The sequence below is a fragment of the Folsomia candida genome, unplaced genomic scaffold (assembly GCF_002217175.1).
Source record: "Folsomia candida strain VU population unplaced genomic scaffold, ASM221717v1 Fcan01_Sc004, whole genome shotgun sequence".
NCBI classification, from domain to species: Eukaryota; Metazoa; Arthropoda; class Collembola; order Entomobryomorpha; family Isotomidae; genus Folsomia; species Folsomia candida.
Window position 1 is genome coordinate 7,738,868 of NW_019091196.1, and position 20,154 is coordinate 7,759,021.

Sequence of the window (20,154 nt, forward strand, 5' to 3'; positions counted from 1 at the left end):
GCACTACATACATACGCCCTTTCGGTCTACTTATGTACATATACGTACTTACCTGTCCTATTCTATTCATCTCTCCGGCTCTCAAGTTTATGCAAGTCTGCTTAAATCCGACCAAGTTTACTCATCCATCCATGCACTAGGATCCATTTGGTAGGAGGAGAAGAAGAAGATGAGAGATATGTACATACGGCTTGACTTTATAGTTGACATTCCTCCTCCTCCGTAATAAGTTTACGTATGCACAAAACTATTTCTGTCCGTAATCATTATCCCTTTTCTGTGGTCCGTCGTCGTAATATGTCATTTTATGGCAGACGTATTATATTACTTTCTCCCCCATTAAATTAAACTTTCAAAGTTCTACATGCATACATACATGTCTGTGTTTATGTGGTTTTACTTCATGTGGAAGAAGAGACGTGTGTCAAGTTTGGGGAATCTCGACCAGTTTCATTATTTTATGCTAACATCGAATTAATTGAAAAAAAGTTGAAAGAAGACAACTTTTCTCCGGAATGGGAAGAATCTTGTCTCATATTGACTTCAAGAAGAAAACGTCCTTCGTCTTGACGAAAACATCCAAAGGGGACACGAAAAGCAATTAATTACTATGTAAAAGGCAAACGTTGAGGGGATCACGTTTCCCGTTAAGAGAGAAAGTATATAACACAGGTGAACACTTTGTTCTCTTGTGATCAGAGAGAAATGGAAGGCTAATAAATATAGGTCACAGATTGGCACCGGTTTAATTTAGACGTCGAATCGGTGGTGAGTGCTATGGGACCAATCGTTCGTATCTAACTAATAGCATACAAGCCATTTAAGTACGCAAGTAAAAGCTGAGGATGGATGGATGGCGAGTGAAAGTAAAAGTGTGGGCAGGGTCCTTTGCTTTCATTGCCATCGTTCAATCTTGACTCGGTTGGTAATTAAGTCACCAGAAGAGAGAGACATTCTTTAATGTCGCCATGTCATTAAGTTAGTGCCACCTCGGAATAAAGTTGCTTCTGGGCGAGACGACAGGCATGAATACATTAGTGAAAAACAGTAATTTGCCTCCCATTTTGTAACCTGGTCACACCAATGAGTGATTTCTGTGTGAAAAGAAAATTTTCTCGTTTGGTGTGGCATATTGGAATAAATAAAGTTGGTGAAAGTTGGGCCACATACAAGGAAGAGGAGGGTCATCCATCCAAACTTGATTTTTATGCGCTATTCACTTCAGCAACAAACTGAATTGTCAGCAGATAATGGTCGTCCTTTCACGCCTGAGAAGGGTTCAAGGCTCAATAATAAACCTTTGTTTTCATGGTTGGCGAATCCATTCACTTATGTATTCAAGTCTATAAAAGAAGAGAATGGCTTTGGAGGAGAAGGAGAAATGTGCAGAATTAACTGAATGGATGCAACATTTTTAATTCAATCTTCTTCCCCTCACAGCACAGGACTGAAGTGAAGGCTCTTATTCTATTCATGTTTTTTGGACGGGGAGAGAAAGTCCTAGGCATTTTTTCTTTTCCACTCTTTCTCCTACTTTTTTGGGTCGGATGAACAAAACAAAAAGGTTGATGGGATAAATACTGGTGTGAGAGTATAATAAATACATACACACGAGACTGACTGTATATGAGGAGTTCCGTCCATTAAACTGGGAATGCTTTTCCCTTCACTCACTACTACTGGGAGCTTTCATTTCATTTATTATAATTATATAACTGGGCGTATATCCAGTACAGCAGGCTTACTTTCACTTCTTCCAGGGCAAATCTCCAACTACATCCTGTCCATATCCGTGACATGGAATTTATCCATTTGAGGCTCCAACTGCTGGAGGGGGAAGGTATGCAGTTGCATAAGAAAGATTGGACAAAAACAGGAGAAAGCTTTCTCACCAATTCAAAACCGACAGGACGAGTTTTTTTGTACAGGGGAAAAATCCGGGCTCGATTTGTTGTGCGATTTGCGATGGGTGGGATGGGATGCAATATTTAGTGTTACACAATTTAGCCTCGGCATGATTACTCTGTAGCAAATTGGAATGGTGGGAGATAAAAAAAAAGAGTAAATGTAATAATAATTAATCTTTCCTCGGCCACAATAATTACTTTACCACCAGTAAAAATGTAATTGGTCCAATCAGCAGTCAATTAAATAAGTTTCTGGACAAATGGGATAAGTTTTGAGGGGAGAAGTTCTTCTTGCAGATTTAGAAATGGGACAAGCTCTTAACTTTTGACATTTCAACTTTCAATCCATTACATACGACCCAGTTGTTTTCATTGTCTCGAATTCCCTCTCGAGATAGAGTTACATGCCATTCCATGGGACGACATATGGGTCTGGGTGACATATGGGTATGAGGGACAATCGGCATAGGGCAAGGGCAAGACGCATGGAAAACATTGACTAAACCAAGAACTGGCCCGTATATTCCGTGGGGAGAGAAAGTCACGCAAATGTTGTGAGTGCTCTTGCTCTCTGTTAGCTTGACTATCTATGCCGTTTTTGGGATGAGGGTTTAATAGAGAAAGCAGCCACCAGACCACTAAAGAACTTGGTTCTCTTTGAAGTAAATGTTTTAATAGTGTTTTATATGCTAAAACCGTGGGCAGGAAATTGACAATGGTTTGACCACAAGTATGTACTCATCCCGTTGTCTTTAGAATGGATGAATGGCGAGTGATTCTGGGCATATGTAAAAGTCTGCTAAATTTTTATTTGAGTTTACTTACTTTCTACTTGAAAGGTTTAAGACGATTTTTTTTAGCGAAAAAGGTTTTGGAAGACCTTTTTGCACAGATAAGACGCAGTATTTATCAGAGTGCCAAGCAATTCTCACATTTCATTACTTTACTTACATCGCATTTCACGGAAAACGTGTTTCAAATCCAGGAACGGGGCCAAATTGTTGGCTTTACTTGCGGAGGAGGTGTAATGGAGAGAGCGGTTAAATTAGTGTGGACTGACCTCAAAAAAGAAGAACTTTGGCGTGCTATGCATGATGAAAATGGGACTAAAACTGTTAAAAGGTCATACATTTATCTCCCTTCGGCTATATGTAGGTACGGACGTGTAACATATTACTTCTCAGCATCCAGACTTTTATAATATTTCATTTTTTTCATCCAGAAAAAAACCTACATGAAATTGAATTCATTGTCAGAAACGAGTTCTTTTACAGGACAGAATTTTTACACAAATTAAAACTTTTTTTCTACTGGATAATTCTAGTGGAAACATTTCTTCTTCTTTTTTACACTTTTTTGAACATCATTAGTGCGAAATGTCATGAAATGGATAGACTTTAAAACTTTTTGATTAAAAGAACCCTTTCATTTCATTGCGTCATTCGTACAACGTTTACATTATACAACACCTTCCGGACATTGTTTAAAGCGTGGAGGTGGATTTTGTTCACCTTTGATAAAACTAGACTACGTAATTTGAGCCTTGTGACTGATCCTCCTCTGCCCGAGTGGAACATGTCTGGTCGAACGGTCCGTAATGAAAATCGATCAGCCAAAGTCTATCACGTCCCTCATCTCATCTCAAGTTCAGAGGGAGAGCAATAAACGAAATTTGATAAACAGTTCTCCTGGTTGGCCTTGACGTGCGAACTTTGCGAATGGACACTACGTCGTCGTCGTGTTATCACGATTTGCGAAAACGGGACGAAAACAGCGAGTTTTTGAGATTTTTACACGAGCTGTGTGATCTTCTCATAATTCGTGATATACAGACAGAGCCCAGCCAGACTCGTGTTCTGAATTACTTACTACGTGAAGACCGCTATTTGTGTTGTCCACTAAAATATTAGGTACTCGTAGTCATCGCGGAAAAAAATAACGAGGAGAAATTGCAATTTTTCATCTTAGTTTTAACAAACTTGTCGTGGGTGTGGAAAGATAAAGGCGCTTTGTGAAAAAGAAAAACTTCAAGGAGTAGTTTACTCTAGTAGTTTTAGTATTTCGACCACCTACACTTCCGAACACATCAAAGGCTCTTCTTCTCCTGTATTTTTGTACGCTGTGAAATGTGCACCTGTTCAGAGTTTCGTTTCGGGGAGAATAAGAGAATTTCTTCTTTTTGGATTCTTGACAAAATGTGAGAGTAGAAAATACAGATATTGCTTGCTCTGTTCTGTCCTCCAACTTTCCGCATTCTTCCCGTCGCCTTCACACTTTCTGAACTTTCTTCCCTTGAACGAAACCGAATTCCTGCCAAAGATCTCGTCCAACATTAATGTATACATAAATGGTTAATTTAACTGCATAGCGGAATTGAATTTGCGTCCTTGCCGAAATTTATGGGAACGATTCACCTTATTTTCCTTTTCTCAGAAATATGTAACGGCACAATATATAGGACAGGATAACAGTTTTGCATTTCTGCCTTCCCCCCGCTGTGCGAAATGGAATTGCACTTTGCACATTAAAAATGCAATATCAACAAAGAACCCTTTTCTCTTTTGGTTACAGTTTAGGTTTGTGTATTTCCTTTGTTGTAATGTACACAGCCTGAATTTCTGGCTGGCTGGTGGGTGACTTGAAGTGGATGAAAGGTCTCGCTACATCTTTTCTTTATCGGAATAAAAGTAAGTCGGCCATATGTTGGCTAGTTAGTTGGTTGCTTTTGTGGTTTGGTTTATTTGATACTATGGCGAAAAGAGAGAAAGGAGTGCGAAAAGGCGGATGAAAGAGGCCAAGCAACCACTCAAGCCATTTAAGTGCAGAGTCAGCAGCATTTCGTTTCGTCCTTCAACTTCAAAAGTTCTGCTGTTACGTTCAACATATATCCAATCCCACCCGATACTTATATGAATGTCATCCGATTAAATAAAATCAAGCCTGGATGGCTGGATGGATGGAGACTTTGTCCTCCCATTTGACATGGAATGACGTTTACGTACGTCTCTCTATCTCCGAAATCAATTCAGTCCCAGAGAAAGCCTGCAAATGCCTGCTGGCAAAAGTTTTAAACTCTCCAATAACAATTGTCTCTTTCTCTCTGGCACAATTGTGGGCAGACAAATGGATGGAAAGAAGTGACAATAAAGCGTATTGTTGGCTACATATGAGGTGAGACTATTAACGGTTCAAGTGATCCATCTTTGTCTCACTTGGTTAAGCCTCCCCGCATCACCGCGTCCTTTCCATATCGAGAAGAGTCAATAACTTTTTGGGACACAATGTGGTGGAAAATGGTGATTTGGACTTTTAAGTAATTGTACATCAGCAAATAAACAGCAGATGCGACGCGATTAGGTCAAGTGCAAGGGCGTGTTTTAATTAACTCAATTCGATTTATTTATATGGACACTAAAAGCTGGAATGTATGTCGGAATGTATTCATTAATACGTAAAATTCAATCCACGGCTTGTAGTCGTCAAGCCTCAATTTTTATTGCACGGTCAGCATAAAAAGGGACGCATAACAGAATATGGGGCATTTTCTGGTGTCCTTTCAATACTGGGATGAAAGGCATTAAACAAGATTACATACGCGAGTCGATTTTAGCCACCGTTATTTTATTGCTCTTCAGATTGATCGCATTATTGGATATATTTATGCTTTTGTACAACTAACCTTCTACCCTTTCGGGTTTCTTTATGTCAAGATTGGTACGGAAAATGGGCATTTCTTTATGTATTATGTAACTAACTGACTGAGCGATGAGTTAATTGGATTTTCTTTCTACATGGGTGACGACATTTGTATTGGAAAATTGTTTATTTTATTGTTTTTCCATTATTTCCGAAAACTGAATCAAGTTGTTGTTCATAAAATTAAGGTTATTTTCTTTAAGGATTCATTTGTACGTACGAGTAGTAAACATTATTTTATTGCATAGAAAATGAAATTCGATTCATTTTTACTATTTCTGCTGCTGCTGAGAAATACCTTCTGCACCCATACCTAAATGCATGTCTCCGTAAATTACGACCATGTCCAAGGGAAACAGGATGACAGGAACCTAACGAAAACCTAGTGACCGACAAAAATCTTGCAAAAAAATGACAATGACAATCATTAAAAGATCGTAAAGCCAATTTAAAACACTTTTTCCACAGCAAGTACATGGATATTTTGGCCATCTAGAAATAGACAGGGATTTAACGACTCTGCCATGCTTGTCATTTCCCCTCCTGAATCAAGTCAAGTACACTTGTAGGAAAAATCTACGGGTTATAAATGTGAAGAAAATTGGGGTTTACGATCCCATATATATCTAAATACACAGCATGCATGCACATTCAGACATCTCCAATATGCAGACGACTCTCCGAGTTGGTATGGATTTAGAATCCAATTATGGCGATAGAGCAACGTTTGAACGTATGCAATTTGTGACAAGTAAGTACATATGTACCCAGAGATAATTGTGCTGCGGGTTTATTTTACATAGATTGAATCCAACTCTGATTTCTATTGTGGTATCAAACCTCCTAAATTACAAGGCTGGGGTTTATTATGACCTCAAAAGGGAAGTGTACCAGGCAAAATGCGGGGTGACATGTGTCGAATGATTGGCTCAGAAAATTGCTTCATGAAAAATTATAATCGCTCAGAATTTGTTAATGGAAACATTCAGTATTAAATTATCCACAGTTGAGTGAAGAAGTTGGTGAAAAAGTGGGATTTTATTTACTTAATTAACTCTAATTTGAAATTGAAGGGATAAATTATTCATTAACTTGTGATTTATTCAGACAGAATCAAATTGGTATTTGTGTATGTGGAAGGAAAATGTGGTTTAATAAAGAGGCAAAGAACGGCAAGCATACTATTTTCGCTGCATACTTTATTAGACTGGGGTGGATTTTCATTTTCATAAATTCTGTGAATTCTGTATCAATTGCGCCTCGCAGAATCACCACCAGCACCACTGACCCTGAAGTATTGATACCCGACCTTACTTCTCCTACAACGAGGAGCAATGTGACTTTGAATCCTTCCCCTTCACCAGGCTCCGACTGGATAAAATTAAAAACGAGAAACGCAGTGAAAAGCAAACAGAGAAATAATAAGTTGTTTTCTCGGGGAGAAAGCAATACCGAAAATAAATCCACCACCATCCGTTTTTCAATCCCCCTTCTTTCCAACAACAACAAAAACAACATTTCTACTTCTTCTTCTTCAGCAGGAAAAGCAATTAATAATCCACCCGAATTCGGGAGAAGTAGACGCGTTAATTTTCATAATGTCGGAAGAAGACGGTCCAATCGGGTGGAAACAGATAGTGAAAGCATGGCAGCGAAACGGACCACAACAACAACAACAACCAGTGTGAAACCAATGAAGAAAATGGAAAAACTGTCGCTCGGCACGAATTTCCATGCCAGTCCGTTGATCAGCGTGGGTGTGGAGACGATAAATTCTTCTGGGAATGAAAATATGCAAAACCTATTAAAATATGGTTATCACCCTCACACTCCTATGAGTTTTCTCTCTCTCCAGCAGGACTCCGATTATACGACCCAGCAAAAACACCACAATTCTGATAATTCACGCATGAAGGGCTTTAACATTTTGGAATTGAGGGAAACTCAATACAATGCGGCGGACCAGTCCAACAGTATTTTGCGAAATGTAAAAACTGATCCCATAAATCCCCATCCGAATAATCAACGTCAAACCGATGGAGGAGAGGGGATGCATCATAATACGGGTAGTGATGCGGGTGGAAATGGGAATAATGACAATCTGAATGATGGATTTGGTAATTACTACCAAAATTTTCACCAAACGGGGAAGGAAACTTTATCCCAGGATCGAGCTGGCAGCAGACGTCCTAAAACTGGAAATTATCAAAGTTTAGGATCCAACCAGGCTTTGCCATCATCAAAGCGTGGTTATTATGATAGTAAAGCCACTTTTGATGTCCAAAGTCATAACAGAGCAGAAAAATCATCCCCCATTACGAGGGAGATTAGCAACGAGGGAAAAAGTGGTGGTATTAGTGATGATGTTTATGCTGGTAATGGGGAAAAAGTGCATCAACCGGAACTTGCTTTCCCCATCGTTGACGAGGAAATAGCACCACTTAAAGAGAGTTTAGCCCAACATGTTGCTCTTAATCCTGGTGCTGAGACATATAATCGTAACGGGAATGATCATGTTTCACTAAAAAATGGACATGACCACCAGCAGCCGACTCATGTTCATTATTATTACCCACGACATAACGAAGAACATCAACAAGTGAAAGTGCAGCAACCTGATTACTCGCCTGGCAGACCAAGTCCATCCGACGTTGCTGGCCTGGTTATCGTCCAACTGCATAATTCAGACCAGATAAAAAATCTTTCTCCTCATCAACTTTCACCTGAAGTGAAAGTGCACAATTTCACGCAGGATAAGGGGCAAAATGCAATTTTTCATGACCAGCTTATGCACCAGCACGAATCACCACATCATATCGGTCGTACGCTGGGTCACTATTTGTAAGGGTCGTGGTCATGATACTCATTGATAAGCATTGCTTTTTACGCATAATTTTTCTCATAATGTTTCTAATTTATGTATGGATCAGGATAGCTTGAAAAGTCCCTCTGACCCTGTGGCGTCATCGCATTCATCTCCCCATACCCACGACTCCCACTCGAAGGAAGAGGAGGAATTCGATGAGGGCAGAATCACCATTTCCAAAGTCATGTTGGGATCCAAGTCCCTCAAGAAGGGGACAACCCTTGTGATTCTGGCGTCAATAGTAGTGGTCGTTATTTGTGCTGGGCTTGGAGCTGCGGGGGCGTCATTGAGTCCCATCATTTTTCCAATTTTGCTTCTTCCCATCGCCATCGTGGCTTTTCTTCTCTTCATTCCATCAATCATCCTCTTTGTCCCGATCGTCATTGCGGGCTTGGCTGGTGGTCAGGAAAAGAGGAGGCGAAGAATGGGTAAGTTTAGACATTGGAAAGTCGACACCTATAAATTAATCGATTATTTTTTATGAATTGAATGATTTACAGATGATAGCACTCAAATATTTGCAAATCATGAACTCTGGGCCTGTCTCAGTCGGGCGGACAACATAATTAGCAAAATTTTTAGAACTGATTTGGACGCCATCATTGCCAAATTATAAATACTAAAAGTTCAAACAATCGATATGCTCCTTTCTCAAAATTGTACAAAGAATCATGACCGTTATTGTTATTATGAGCTACCAACTCTGTTGTATACATAGGCTTGGATAATAATTTATTGATCGTAATAATGACATATTTATTAGTAATACCCACAAAAATTAATGGATATTACAAATTACAGATACTTCAGTAATATATATATAATAAGGTCTATCACATATTTTTATGTTTTTCGTCATCAATTTCTTATTGCAGTGTGTGTGTAATAACAAATATAATAACGAAAGGAATAATAAATAAGGCGACAGGTTTTAAAAAATACTTGTGAAATCCGTGTAACAAAGGTTTGCGTGTTGAAAGAGAGAAAGGCGTTGGCTGGGATTCTTGACATTAAATATTCGACTCGATAGCAAGTATTGTAATTGACTATGTAAAAGTAACAACCATCATGGAAAAAGCTTTTCTCTATAATACATAACAACTGAACTCTAACCTCGACAAATATGTATGCATGTTATTATACTCATAACTTCACAGTAATTTGTGACGCAGCTATTTATTGATTTTATTGATTTGCTGATAATGGAAACGATAACCAACTATTTAAAAAAAAGTGTACATTTACAAAATCCAGTCGCAATACAAACAAAATTGCAAACTGCGCAACGAAATTGTTGAAGGATGTTTCTATTATTTGAATGTTTACATATCTATCTTAAATATTTTTACGAGAACGTGAGCCCCTTAGAAAAGTTGCATATATCAGAGGTTTGGTTAGTTTAGTGGTTGCGTTCGTTACTTATGCAAGACTTTGGACTAGGTGGTTAAACATGTAGTACTGGGAACAGTTTTGTTATTACTCAGTTCTCACTTGGATACTTTTCTGGATTGGAATATTATTTGAGTGAGAAATATGAAAGTATGAAATAAACAATTTTGATTTTTTTTTCGCCTGCATCATATCGTGTATGCTGTATACCGTTAGGTGAAGGCTCTACTGAATATAAAATAGTACAAGAGCATACATAGAACAGCCACGGTGACAAGTTCCATGATGCTCATAGTAAACCTAGTTCTTCTAGACCTAGAGATCACCCGCTTTCAGTCGAATTCTAAATCCATGTTGTCAAACCCTTGGCCACCTGGTCCACGTCGATCTCCAGGTTGTTGTTGGGGTTGTGTCGATGGTTGACTTGATGCATGGGGACCAGGAGGAGGTGGGGTACTATTGGAAGTGTTATTAGAGGTGCGACCTGTACAGAAAAAGTACACAAATATTTAGGTATTATTGAGATTTTCATTAAGAATTTATGTAACCTTAAGTTAAGGTGACTAAATACCTGCCAATCCTGATAGCAATGGATTCAAAATCTGATTCAATGATTGAACTACGGGATTCGACATTGGACTACTGGTGGCATTAGAAGAGGAATAGTTCCTAGCGGATGATGGTGCTGAAGCTGTAGCAGGCGTGCGATGTGCAGCAATGGGGCATTCATTCGAATGGAGATTACTACTCGTTTCGTCGTCTACGGCCATGGGTTCAAATCGGGTGGAGGGGGTTTCATGTACAGTTTCTCCTTCACGAACTTGTCCGGTTAAATCTTTTCTACAAATTGGGCAAGTTCCGTGCTACAACAACGGGAATAAACTTATTAGAATTGAATTTCGGGGTTTATTCAACAAGAAGATAATTATATACCAGTTTGAGCCAAGGAATTATGCAGTCCGGATGATAAACATGTTCGCATTCTAATTTCTTAACAACTTCGCCTACTCCAAAATCATCCCAGCATACTGAACATTGTAGCTTACGATCTATTGGAAATAATAAATATTTTATTCATTAGCATTGTATTATAAAATAGTTAATGCGATAATGAGTAAAAATAGTTAGTCACATTAAATGACTCACCAACTTGATCTTGATTAATTGTAACATCCGGCAACGTGTCTATTCTATCCGTAGCAAGAGGGGGTGGACCGGTTCCTTCCATTTGATTCATTAACTGAGTAACGACCGCATCAAGGCCATCACGACCCCACGCGTAGTCTCCAACATTCGATAACAGTCTAATAATTCAACCAACATATTTATTACTAATGTCCACCTACACACTCAAATATCGATTAAATGTCTGTAAACTCACGGAACTCCTGCCCCACCCACTGCAGCACCCCCACCCAGACCGTGAATCAAGTCATTGAGAAACGTGAATAAAACATGTTCCATTGGATTATCAAGATTGGGATTACTTCGTCCAGTTCCACCACCTCTTCCTTGACTGTAAACAAACAAATCGTAATTAAGTTATCAGTTTATAATATTTCATCGATTATCCAAATGCTGTATAGTACTCACGTAGGACCAAGAACGAATGAAAATCCTGGATTGTTAGTTCCTGGCGATGGAGCACCTTCTGACCTCGTCCTCTGGAAAGTTGCCGGGTTTGAGCCCGTCTGAAATCGGACGGAGGTCCCACCACCACCTCCTCCCCCTGAAGGTTCGGATAATCCTCTCAGCAACTACCAGATAGATAATAATAATCGATTAATTTTCAACCAGAACGCCATAAATAAACAATTCACACCCACCTGTAAAAAGTCGAATCCACCACCGACATCAAAGGTCGCATCGGAAGCACTGTCCGACCCTGGCCCACTACCTGCATTCTGAGATTCTTGTACCTCTTCAATAAAGCCGCCTTTACATATCGGACATGTGAAATCCTGTTAACAAAACACATTATCAATAATAAATTAAGGAAATGTATGCCTAAATAAATTGCAAACTTTGAACTTGAGCTCACATCAAGTACTCGAGGTATCTCTTCGTTGCACTTGTAGCAAAAGAATTTGGAGTGTGGGACAGAGTCCGTTGCAGCTGATGCCATTATTTCGAAATCGAAAAGTAGCAAAAATTTCAGAAAATTTTCGAACAATAGAGTTCAACGAATGAAGATGGGTTTTCCAATTCTCTGCTCGTCTTCCACCTTCCTCTGCAATAAATCGCAGCCCACTGGCCAATGAAAAATTTGAGGAATTCCGCTCCCACCTCAGCTCAATGTTTACGCTCGTCGCAGAATTTTCGGTGTCACTTTCTCCAACTTGATTGACGGAATATATGGAATATATTAGCAATTATTATGAGATTTTATGCTATAATTAATAATTTAGAGGACAGGGAATGAAGGAAAGTTGGCTGAATTAATTAATTGTGCATAAAGATATGAGACCGACTGATATGCAATCGAGTATCGAGCAGTGAGGAAATAAAAGATAAGATAAGGGCATCATGCTGCCACCGTGGCATACGTGTACCAAAATAAATAAAAATCCAAAATCCACACAGATATTGAAAATTCCAAAATGGTTACCAATGGCAGGTTTCTCTGTAAATGAAAGTTATGCCGGAGATGTTCATGAAGAGCGTGTTTGATCAATGAATGCAGAGTTTGGAGAAAGTGGACCGATTGCATATTTTGATGAAAATAAGTTATCTGATTTGGTAAATACTATAAAACTAAACTAAAATGGCTGTCGATGAAGTTCGTTCGGGAATGGGATCTCTAGGATTTTGGGGAAATACGCCAGCTTGTGATTTGTTGGGTTAGAAGTTGATTGATATCATAAAAAATCATGGATAAAAGTAACATTTGTTTTACAGGGCTTATTGAAAAGTTTCATAAAGAAGATGTTGATAACGTGTGCAACATTTTGTTAATGGGGCAGGCGGATGGTCGTCATATTTTAAAGACGCTTGCGACACATGCGACAGACGAGAATGAGTTAAATGTGTGTACATCTTCTTGTAATATGGTCACACGATACTTAAATTACGATATAATTATTTGCATAATACGTATGACCATAGATTCATCTTGTGGAAAGCAGTCCCATCCTGTTTGCCCGACAATTGTTACTTATCCACTTGGCGTTTCTTCCAAAAGATAAGATCGGGCTGCATGAGAAGACCACACAGTTCATGGAAATTTTTGGAAACATTTTAATCCGTCCGCAAACTCGGAAAACTATTCGAAAGTGTGCCGAAACGTTAATAAAGTAAGCATTACAGTTTTCATCTCAAATCATAAGTTATTTAAATGACTTTTTTTTCAAGGGTCATCACTGATGACAATGTTCGTGGTGAGATTCTGCCATTTGTAAATTTTTCTGACCTCAAGCATCGTGATAGGGATATGATTGTTGAGATTTTAAAGTTTTGGTCGGAATCGACCATGACTGCAGAAGAGATGCAAACACTCTGGTACATAAATACATATCTGGTGCGTTTTGTTGGCTAAGAAAATTGAATGAAGTCATATTTAAAATGCAGGGACAAGAGACTTCGTCACTGCCTTTCATCCCGATACGACAGCAGGATGGGTGCTTTTGACTGGGACTTCCAAATGCGAATGACTGAGAAAAACAGTGACACAAAGATCGTCAATGTTCAAGAGTACAAAAAGTGGAGAAACTGCGGCCTTGCTTTCACCGAGTATGAAAATGACTACAATCAGGCAAATGTTACATTTCTACCAGGTACATAAAGTTATGCAAATTTATGCTCTGAAATCTTAGAATTTAAATTTGTCATATAAACCACAGGGAAAACGTATCCCTACCAAGGCGACATTTTAATTGGACCTTTCCTCCCTTACGGGATCAAAACGGAAGACAAAACTTTCTTTGAGAAAGCAAATCACGAATACAAAAATAAGTCACAGGACATTACTTTCCACACTTTGAATTCTGTTCTGAAAACTTTGAGTTCAAGAAACCTAAAGTCAGAAACTATTCAAATTCACTGTCTCCCAATTGATTCAACAATCAATTTGTGGAAAAAGTTCAAATTTTTAGAGAAATTTGACTTTGTTCTCGTCTCGAATATGCTTGGACATCAGATTACACCAGAGTTGACCAAGTTATTGAAAAGGGACGGAGTCGTTGTCATCGATAGAACAAAGTATGTACGTTGAGTTTAAGTACATGAAGTCGGTTGGCTATTTAAAAATTATTTTGTTTCAGGTACATTTGGTACTTTCGAGATGAAAACGACAAGGCCTACGAGCACAAAGTAGTAGAATTAGCGGATTTGGCATGCCTGGCGTTAAACGACGCGTCTACAAAGGACTACTTGTCCTTCAAAGTGAAAGCGGAGAGAGAATCGACGGTGGAGGAAGTCAAGTCTGAGGTTGAGATATAAAGTGAAAGTATGATCATGGATTATTAGAATAGTTTGTATGCATACATGATAAACCAGTCTTTGAAATTATTTAAGATACATTTTATTAATAAAAAGTTCCATGCCATGCCACTGTAACAAATAGAAGATGGGTTCGTACATAATTAAGGATGATAGAATACTTCACTTGACAGAAAACAAATGAATTAGATAGCTTTGACCTTGAGTTTAGAAGGAGTAGACATCTAAATAAATAATTAACTAAATACTTAACTAACTCTAAAGTTGATATTTCTATAATATAAAGCTACGACAATTTCTTGGTATTTTACAAGTTGTAAATGACGTTAATTTTACGGTAGGAAATTTTATATTTGATAAACTGGTTCTCTGAGTTCGGCAATGGTTGAATTGGTTGAGATTGGCATGGCATGTTCTGAATTTCATAGTGTTGCACCTATTTATGTAGAAATACACACTTTAGTACCTAAGTCTTTTTCAAGTTCATTTCAAATAATTACATACCAATTATTATTTCAGTCGATGTTGATTACTTGATACTTCTTCCACTTGTTAAACACGTTCAACTGACCATTCTGTGGTTTCCTATTCACAACCACCGTCTGATTCTTCCTCTGTTCAATGACCACTTCAGTAATATTTTCGTCCACCTTGGCAGTCTTGTTTTCTTTCCTTTTCGTCGGTGGGGGACCCTGCATCGCTCCAACATTTGTGTATTTCTTGTTGATGTAACCCTCCACGATTTTCTGTTTGCCATGTTCCACAAATTCTGGATCCTTTGCGAAAATTTTTTCAATTCTTGTCAACAATTCTTGCGTGTTAATGCCAATGTAACACGCGCACTTTCGACCACCGACAGCAGTTCCACAGTTTGAACAAAATGGTTGGGTACTGGTGCAAATATGAAGTGCAATCCGGTTGAAGAGGACAGATATTTTCGCAATTATCTCCGCACTGCTGATAAAACTCCTCAGTTGTGGTAAGAACACTTTCTCAAAATATTTCTGAGCAATCCGTATCTGATTTATTTCTACCCTGGGGTCAGGGTTTTGCTCACGATCTTGCTCCCCAACCTCATGCATAATAGCGGCCGTGTACTCGGTGTACAAGTCAAACAACCTTTGTCTCGCACCCTTTGAGAATTTTCCTTCTTGGTTCACTTCCGGTTGAGGGCAAACTTGCTGCTTTTTCTTCGGATTGACGGTGCTTTGTTCTTGAGCAGGAATGAAATCCATGGGAGGAGAAACTTGTGGCTCTGATGGAAGAGGCGTTTCACTGCGGGGATAATCCGTGGTTGAGGAATTTTTAGCTTTCTTCTTCTCAATCGGGATATCGCATGTAGTATCTTTTTCTTTAAGCGGTGGCATTGTGAGATCCATTGGAAGTTCTACAGGAAGAAAATTACTTTCGCTTGTTCGAGGAGGTTTAGTTGGGGGAGTTGAAATTTTGCAGTGTTGTTCGCCCCGTTCAGCTTGCAGTGAGGTTTGTAAAAACCGTTGATGGCTTCGTTTCTGCGTTTTCTTAATTGGGATGAAAGGTATTTTGAATTCTTTGTCTTGGAGTTTGTCTGAGAGATCTATTGGGGATTTCAGTTCTTGTCGTGATGAAAGCCGTCCTATTTCTGGTTCTAGTGCTGATGGAAGAAGATTTTCGATAACTGGTTCTAGTTCTGGTGGAAGAAGATTTTCGACATCTGGTTCTAGTATTGGTGGGAGACTTTCGATTTCTGGTTTTTCTAGTTGTAAAGAAGAACGTTGGATTATTTGAGATTGAGTAATTGGGATGGAGTCGCTGGAGGTTGAAATTTGACTGCATGGTTTAACTTTTTCAGGAAGAAGATTTTCAATTGGTTTCGCAAACCATTTCTTATAGTATTGTCGAATGTTGACGTAAGGAAATTTGTTCTTCAGTCGACGACGAGGAGCCGGTTGGGGTCCACTCATTCCTTTGTTTTGTCCTTCATCAGCATCAGCGTCGTTTCCTGTGCCAACAAAAAAAATCCATTTACTTTCTAAGTTCACCTTAGTTACAAGTTGAACATATGAGCGTTGCTAAGGACATAATTTCAGTCAATGGATTTTATATTACGAAATAATTTACCAGAAATAGTTTCGATGCTTGGTTGTTGGTCTAATGGTGCAAACTCAACGACTGGTGAGATTTCTGGCAATGGAGACATTCGAAACGATGTCGGGGTCCCTGATGAGCCTGGAGTGGACACTTGTGCAGGAGTTGATGGTTTTTCGGTACCTGATGAGCCTGGAGTGGACAATTGTGTAGGAATTGATGACGGTTTGTGAGTACCTGGTGACCTGATGGCGTGAATGGACGTTGGTGGCGTGGCTGAGAGGTCGTTGAAGCGGGGGACACGGCAAGTTGATCTCGACTTTGGTGGCGATGGTATCATGACTAAGCCTGATGAAATAATTTGTCCATTCCTCATCCTGCCGTGATACAATAACTTTCCAGCTTTATGTTTAATTCTAATCCTATTTTGATAGATGAAAATTTAGGTTGAAGGATAAAAAACTTTACAATATTCAGATTTTGTAATGATACAAGGATACATTTCAAAAATATTTATATTAAGATTTAAATACTCACATTTTGAGTTGTTTCAATCGTGGATTGTTCTGAACCGGATGGGGTGCCATAGCTGTCACACTGCAGTTGGTTCGAAGGGTTCGAAAAACTCCACCGTCGAAGAAATTCCAATATATTTCTGAGATCCTGGTTGGGAGCGCACGTCTAACTTCGATAATTTCTGGCTGACGACTGAGCTGGCTTTTCACCTTTGTTACTTGAAGTCGCCAATTTCGTTGTCATGCTAACCTGTCGTCTGAGTCTAATTAATTTTCAGCAGTGGAAAAAAATACGACCAAAATCGTTGTTATGACAACGAGTCTATGTGCATATTCTAGAAAAATGTAAAAGTTCCCAAAGTGTATTTGACACTTTATCATTCTATACGCCATAGAAACGGTGTCAATTAGATAATCGTGGTAAAATCCAGCTATGCGCCAATCAAAATTGTCGTTGTCATCCCGAAAGGATTGCGAGGTTATTCTATGTCATGTGTATGCCGAGAAATGAATAATTCCCCAAGTCTTTTTGCTAATTTTAATTCTATAAATTCTACAATAAAAATAGTGAAAGCCAGAAATAGTCAGAAAATTGGATGCAAAGCAAAATGAACTTTTTCAGAGCAAGCTTCTCTGATTTTTATTCCTACAATATGCACACCCATTTTCGTATACTTCATGAAACTACTTTATTATGATCATCTCTCATAAATATTAGTAATTATATCTAATTATAATACAAATATTGTGTTTATTGTTGCATGTAAAGTAGTATATCGCAGAGTTGTTAATAAATAAGTAATGTGATTATTTATTATCGATACTCGCTGACGAAGTTATGTATAATATCATTATGCATATTAATTAACAAACATAATAAATAATTAGCTAATTAATTCTATTAAATAAACGCATCATCTCGTCCCCATCTAGAGGAGAGAATGAGATCGCATCCCGAAACTGTTTCTCATCTTGATCTTCTAGAACTCTGTTCACCCTCCAGGGCACGTCGTACATCCCTCTGACCTGAGAAATCTCAATCCCACATCCCCTATTGCCCACAAATCCGGTCAGAAGGACATCCTCGAATGGAACCAGAGCTTTTTTCAGAACGAAAAGACCATTTTCGAAAACAAGTCGGACTGTAACCCCGCTAAAAATGTATAAGGGTCCGCCAACATAGTTTGGCCAGAAGCAGGCTGGATAGACGGAGTAAGGAATATAGAACTTTGACCTGGGGTCACGACTGGGAGAGGCAAGAGTATAAAGGTTTCCACCGATGTAGGCTTTGCAATTTTGACGAGATTTTTTCACCTGGGTCAAATGGGACGCTAAATTGGGTAGATTTATGAATACGTCGTCATCCCCTTTGATGAAGAACGGTAGCATGTCGTCATCTCTATTGGGGTGTGTGTACGTCTTTAAAAAGTATTTCATCGCCCGAAGGACCTTTATCGGAAGGGTGTAGTAGGTTTCGATGTGAGATTCGAGTATGATGTCGTCATATGTTTGAAATTCAGAGTTGAGCTTCTGAAATTTAGGTCGAGATTGTATTAAAAAGTGCAAAATATTTAGGGGAAAAATGAACAAGGTGCTGTTTCCTTACTGGAGAAATGTCAGAAGAGTTGGAAGACGAGATTCCGATGAAAAATAGAATTTCAATTTTCAATCTTTTCCCCCACGAGTACCACGTTTTCCGAATTCCTTGTCTGGTTTCGAACGATTCGGGAAGACTCATTATGAATATGACTGCTTCGGGAGATTCGTCACCGTGATTGGAGCTCTGTCATTAAAATTTTCAATAATTCTCAATCTTAAACATGTTCGTGAAAACATGTGAGAAGCATACCCGAGAAATATGAAGTGGTTCCTTCACCACGGTGTCAATCTCTGGTGCGACAAGTTGAATAAGATCCACATTTAAGGTAGAGATCCACGAAGGCTAAAATTACAAATTCTTCATCAATAGATAAAAATAATCAAAATTAAAGTATGAATAATATGGATGTATGCACATACCATTTGCTCATTTTCCGGTGGAATGCGAAATATGCAGGTAGGAATCAAATTGAAGAAGAGAACAAGTGCGAAAAATGCAACCGAGACCAGGACAATGAAACATCTTCGCTTATTCCAACAGAGTCTAGTATTCCAAAAAATAAGGTTGGTAGTTTTATAAAAAATTTTACTCAATTATTAATTATTACCTGACAAAATATCTAATGTGATGTCGGTTGGTTGATTCCATATTACATTTTTGTACGAACATATTAAAAGGAAACTACTTAACTTGCATTATAATTAAACACTTGCAAGCTAAATACACTGCTTCCTGCATTTTTCACACTTATTAACGTTTGGTTAGGTGCTACGATTAACTGACATCGTTTCTATGGAGCGGTGCCCCATAGAATGATAAAGTGTCAAATAATATTGGTTGCTTTAGTAGGCGCTTTATACAGCTATTTAGCATATGAATTATCAAAGAATAAATTGGATCAATACAATTTTGTAGAGTTGAATAAATTATGAATTTCCTTGTCGTAATTCTGGACCCATGAAAAATAAATGCTGGGTTGACATAAATTATATGATAAGAAGTAATATAATACATAGATAAGATATCATTTGTTGTTTGCTCTCATTGTTTGTCAGAACATTGGCCGAGATGTCTAGTGGAGAACATAATGCGTATTCGCAAAAGCAAAGAGTAACAAGAATGTGGGATTAATATTAGAATAGAATAACCGGAAAATATGTTATAAGAAATGATGCGTCTAGAGAAAGTCTGGAAAATTTTGCAATTGTTATGGCTTCTAGCTCAAATTGTTAAAAATATAGACGCAGTTATGATTCTGAACAATTTGCTACACTTTATAAAAAACAAAATGTCATTTTTCTCCAGTCCTTCGAAATATCTCCAACAAGCTCTTGAAGCCCGTCGGGCTCGACAACGGGAGGAAGCACGAAAAAGGCGTCATAATGCTCAAGAACGAGCGCGTCATCCCTTCATTGGAAATTCTCATGCAAATCATCAAACCGGGGGTCAGATCCAATTCACATCAAAATGGAGATCAATGTCAGAGTTCATTCCATCGATTTTCACCCCAAGAGATTTAAAGACTGATACTGATCTCCCTGGTCACGTGCATGACTTGCATGGAGGGTCATCGTCAATTGTTGATAGTAGTGCCGAGTTGAAAGTGTCAAGTGTGGGTTTTGACGATGATAGCGTCAGGTTAAAGAATGACCCATCTCGGGAAACACAAACCGAGCA

At 38.6% G+C, this 20,154-nt stretch overlaps 5 protein-coding genes across 7 annotated transcripts; 2 read left to right on the forward strand and 3 right to left on the reverse strand.

Moving 5' to 3' along the window:
* Window positions 1-5,843: 5,843 nt before the first annotated feature.
* LOC118435318 lies at window positions 5,844-9,422 on the forward strand. 2 transcript variants are annotated; one of them, XR_004834698.1, is made up of 3 exons: window positions 5,844-8,444; window positions 8,534-8,897; window positions 8,970-9,422. XR_004834698.1 is itself a non-coding variant. In XM_035851220.1 (2 exons), the coding sequence occupies exons 1-2, from the start codon at window positions 8,525-8,527 to the stop codon at window positions 9,083-9,085; spliced, it is 489 nt and encodes a 162-aa protein (XP_035707113.1). In that variant the 5' UTR covers window positions 5,844-8,524; the 3' UTR covers window positions 9,086-9,422. The 2 variants fall into 2 exon arrangements, 1 of the variants encoding a protein (XP_035707113.1); XM_035851220.1 differs by having other exon boundaries at window positions 5,844-8,897.
* LOC110848365 (E3 ubiquitin-protein ligase Iruka) lies at window positions 9,299-12,267 on the reverse strand. The gene is made up of 8 exons (XM_022095566.2): window positions 11,900-12,267; window positions 11,685-11,819; window positions 11,452-11,615; window positions 11,240-11,374; window positions 11,005-11,162; window positions 10,792-10,907; window positions 10,430-10,721; window positions 9,299-10,342 (listed from the first exon to the last, which is right to left on the reverse strand). Exons 1-8 carry the CDS (start codon window positions 11,981-11,983, stop codon window positions 10,191-10,193), a joined length of 1,236 nt encoding a protein of 411 aa, XP_021951258.1. The 5' UTR covers window positions 11,984-12,267; the 3' UTR covers window positions 9,299-10,190.
* A 355-nt stretch (window positions 12,268-12,622) lies between these two features.
* On the forward strand, window positions 12,623-14,295 carry LOC110849048 (dynein assembly factor 3, axonemal). The gene is made up of 7 exons (XM_022096422.1): window positions 12,623-12,698; window positions 12,757-12,884; window positions 12,964-13,151; window positions 13,210-13,356; window positions 13,426-13,631; window positions 13,698-14,055; window positions 14,118-14,295. Exons 1-7 carry the CDS (start codon window positions 12,623-12,625, stop codon window positions 14,293-14,295), a joined length of 1,281 nt encoding a protein of 426 aa, XP_021952114.1.
* A 59-nt stretch (window positions 14,296-14,354) lies between these two features.
* LOC118435436 lies at window positions 14,355-17,516 on the reverse strand. 2 transcript variants are annotated; one of them, XM_035851495.1, is made up of 4 exons: window positions 16,900-17,516; window positions 16,396-16,739; window positions 14,800-16,276; window positions 14,355-14,731 (listed from the first exon to the last, which is right to left on the reverse strand). In XM_035851495.1, the coding sequence occupies exons 1-3, from the start codon at window positions 16,947-16,949 to the stop codon at window positions 14,811-14,813; spliced, it is 1,860 nt and encodes a 619-aa protein (XP_035707388.1). In that variant the 5' UTR covers window positions 16,950-17,516; the 3' UTR covers window positions 14,355-14,731; window positions 14,800-14,810. The 2 variants fall into 2 exon arrangements, with proteins under 2 accessions (XP_035707388.1, XP_035707387.1); XM_035851494.1 differs by having other exon boundaries at window positions 16,396-16,784.
* Window positions 17,517-17,608: 92 nt separating this feature from the next.
* On the reverse strand, window positions 17,609-19,442 carry LOC118435437 (beta-1,3-galactosyltransferase 1-like). The gene is made up of 5 exons (XM_035851497.1): window positions 19,085-19,442; window positions 18,897-19,020; window positions 18,727-18,819; window positions 18,484-18,660; window positions 17,609-18,407 (listed from the first exon to the last, which is right to left on the reverse strand). Exons 1-5 carry the CDS (start codon window positions 19,144-19,146, stop codon window positions 17,766-17,768), a joined length of 1,098 nt encoding a protein of 365 aa, XP_035707390.1. The 5' UTR covers window positions 19,147-19,442; the 3' UTR covers window positions 17,609-17,765.
* Between the last annotated feature and the right edge of the window lie 712 nt (window positions 19,443-20,154).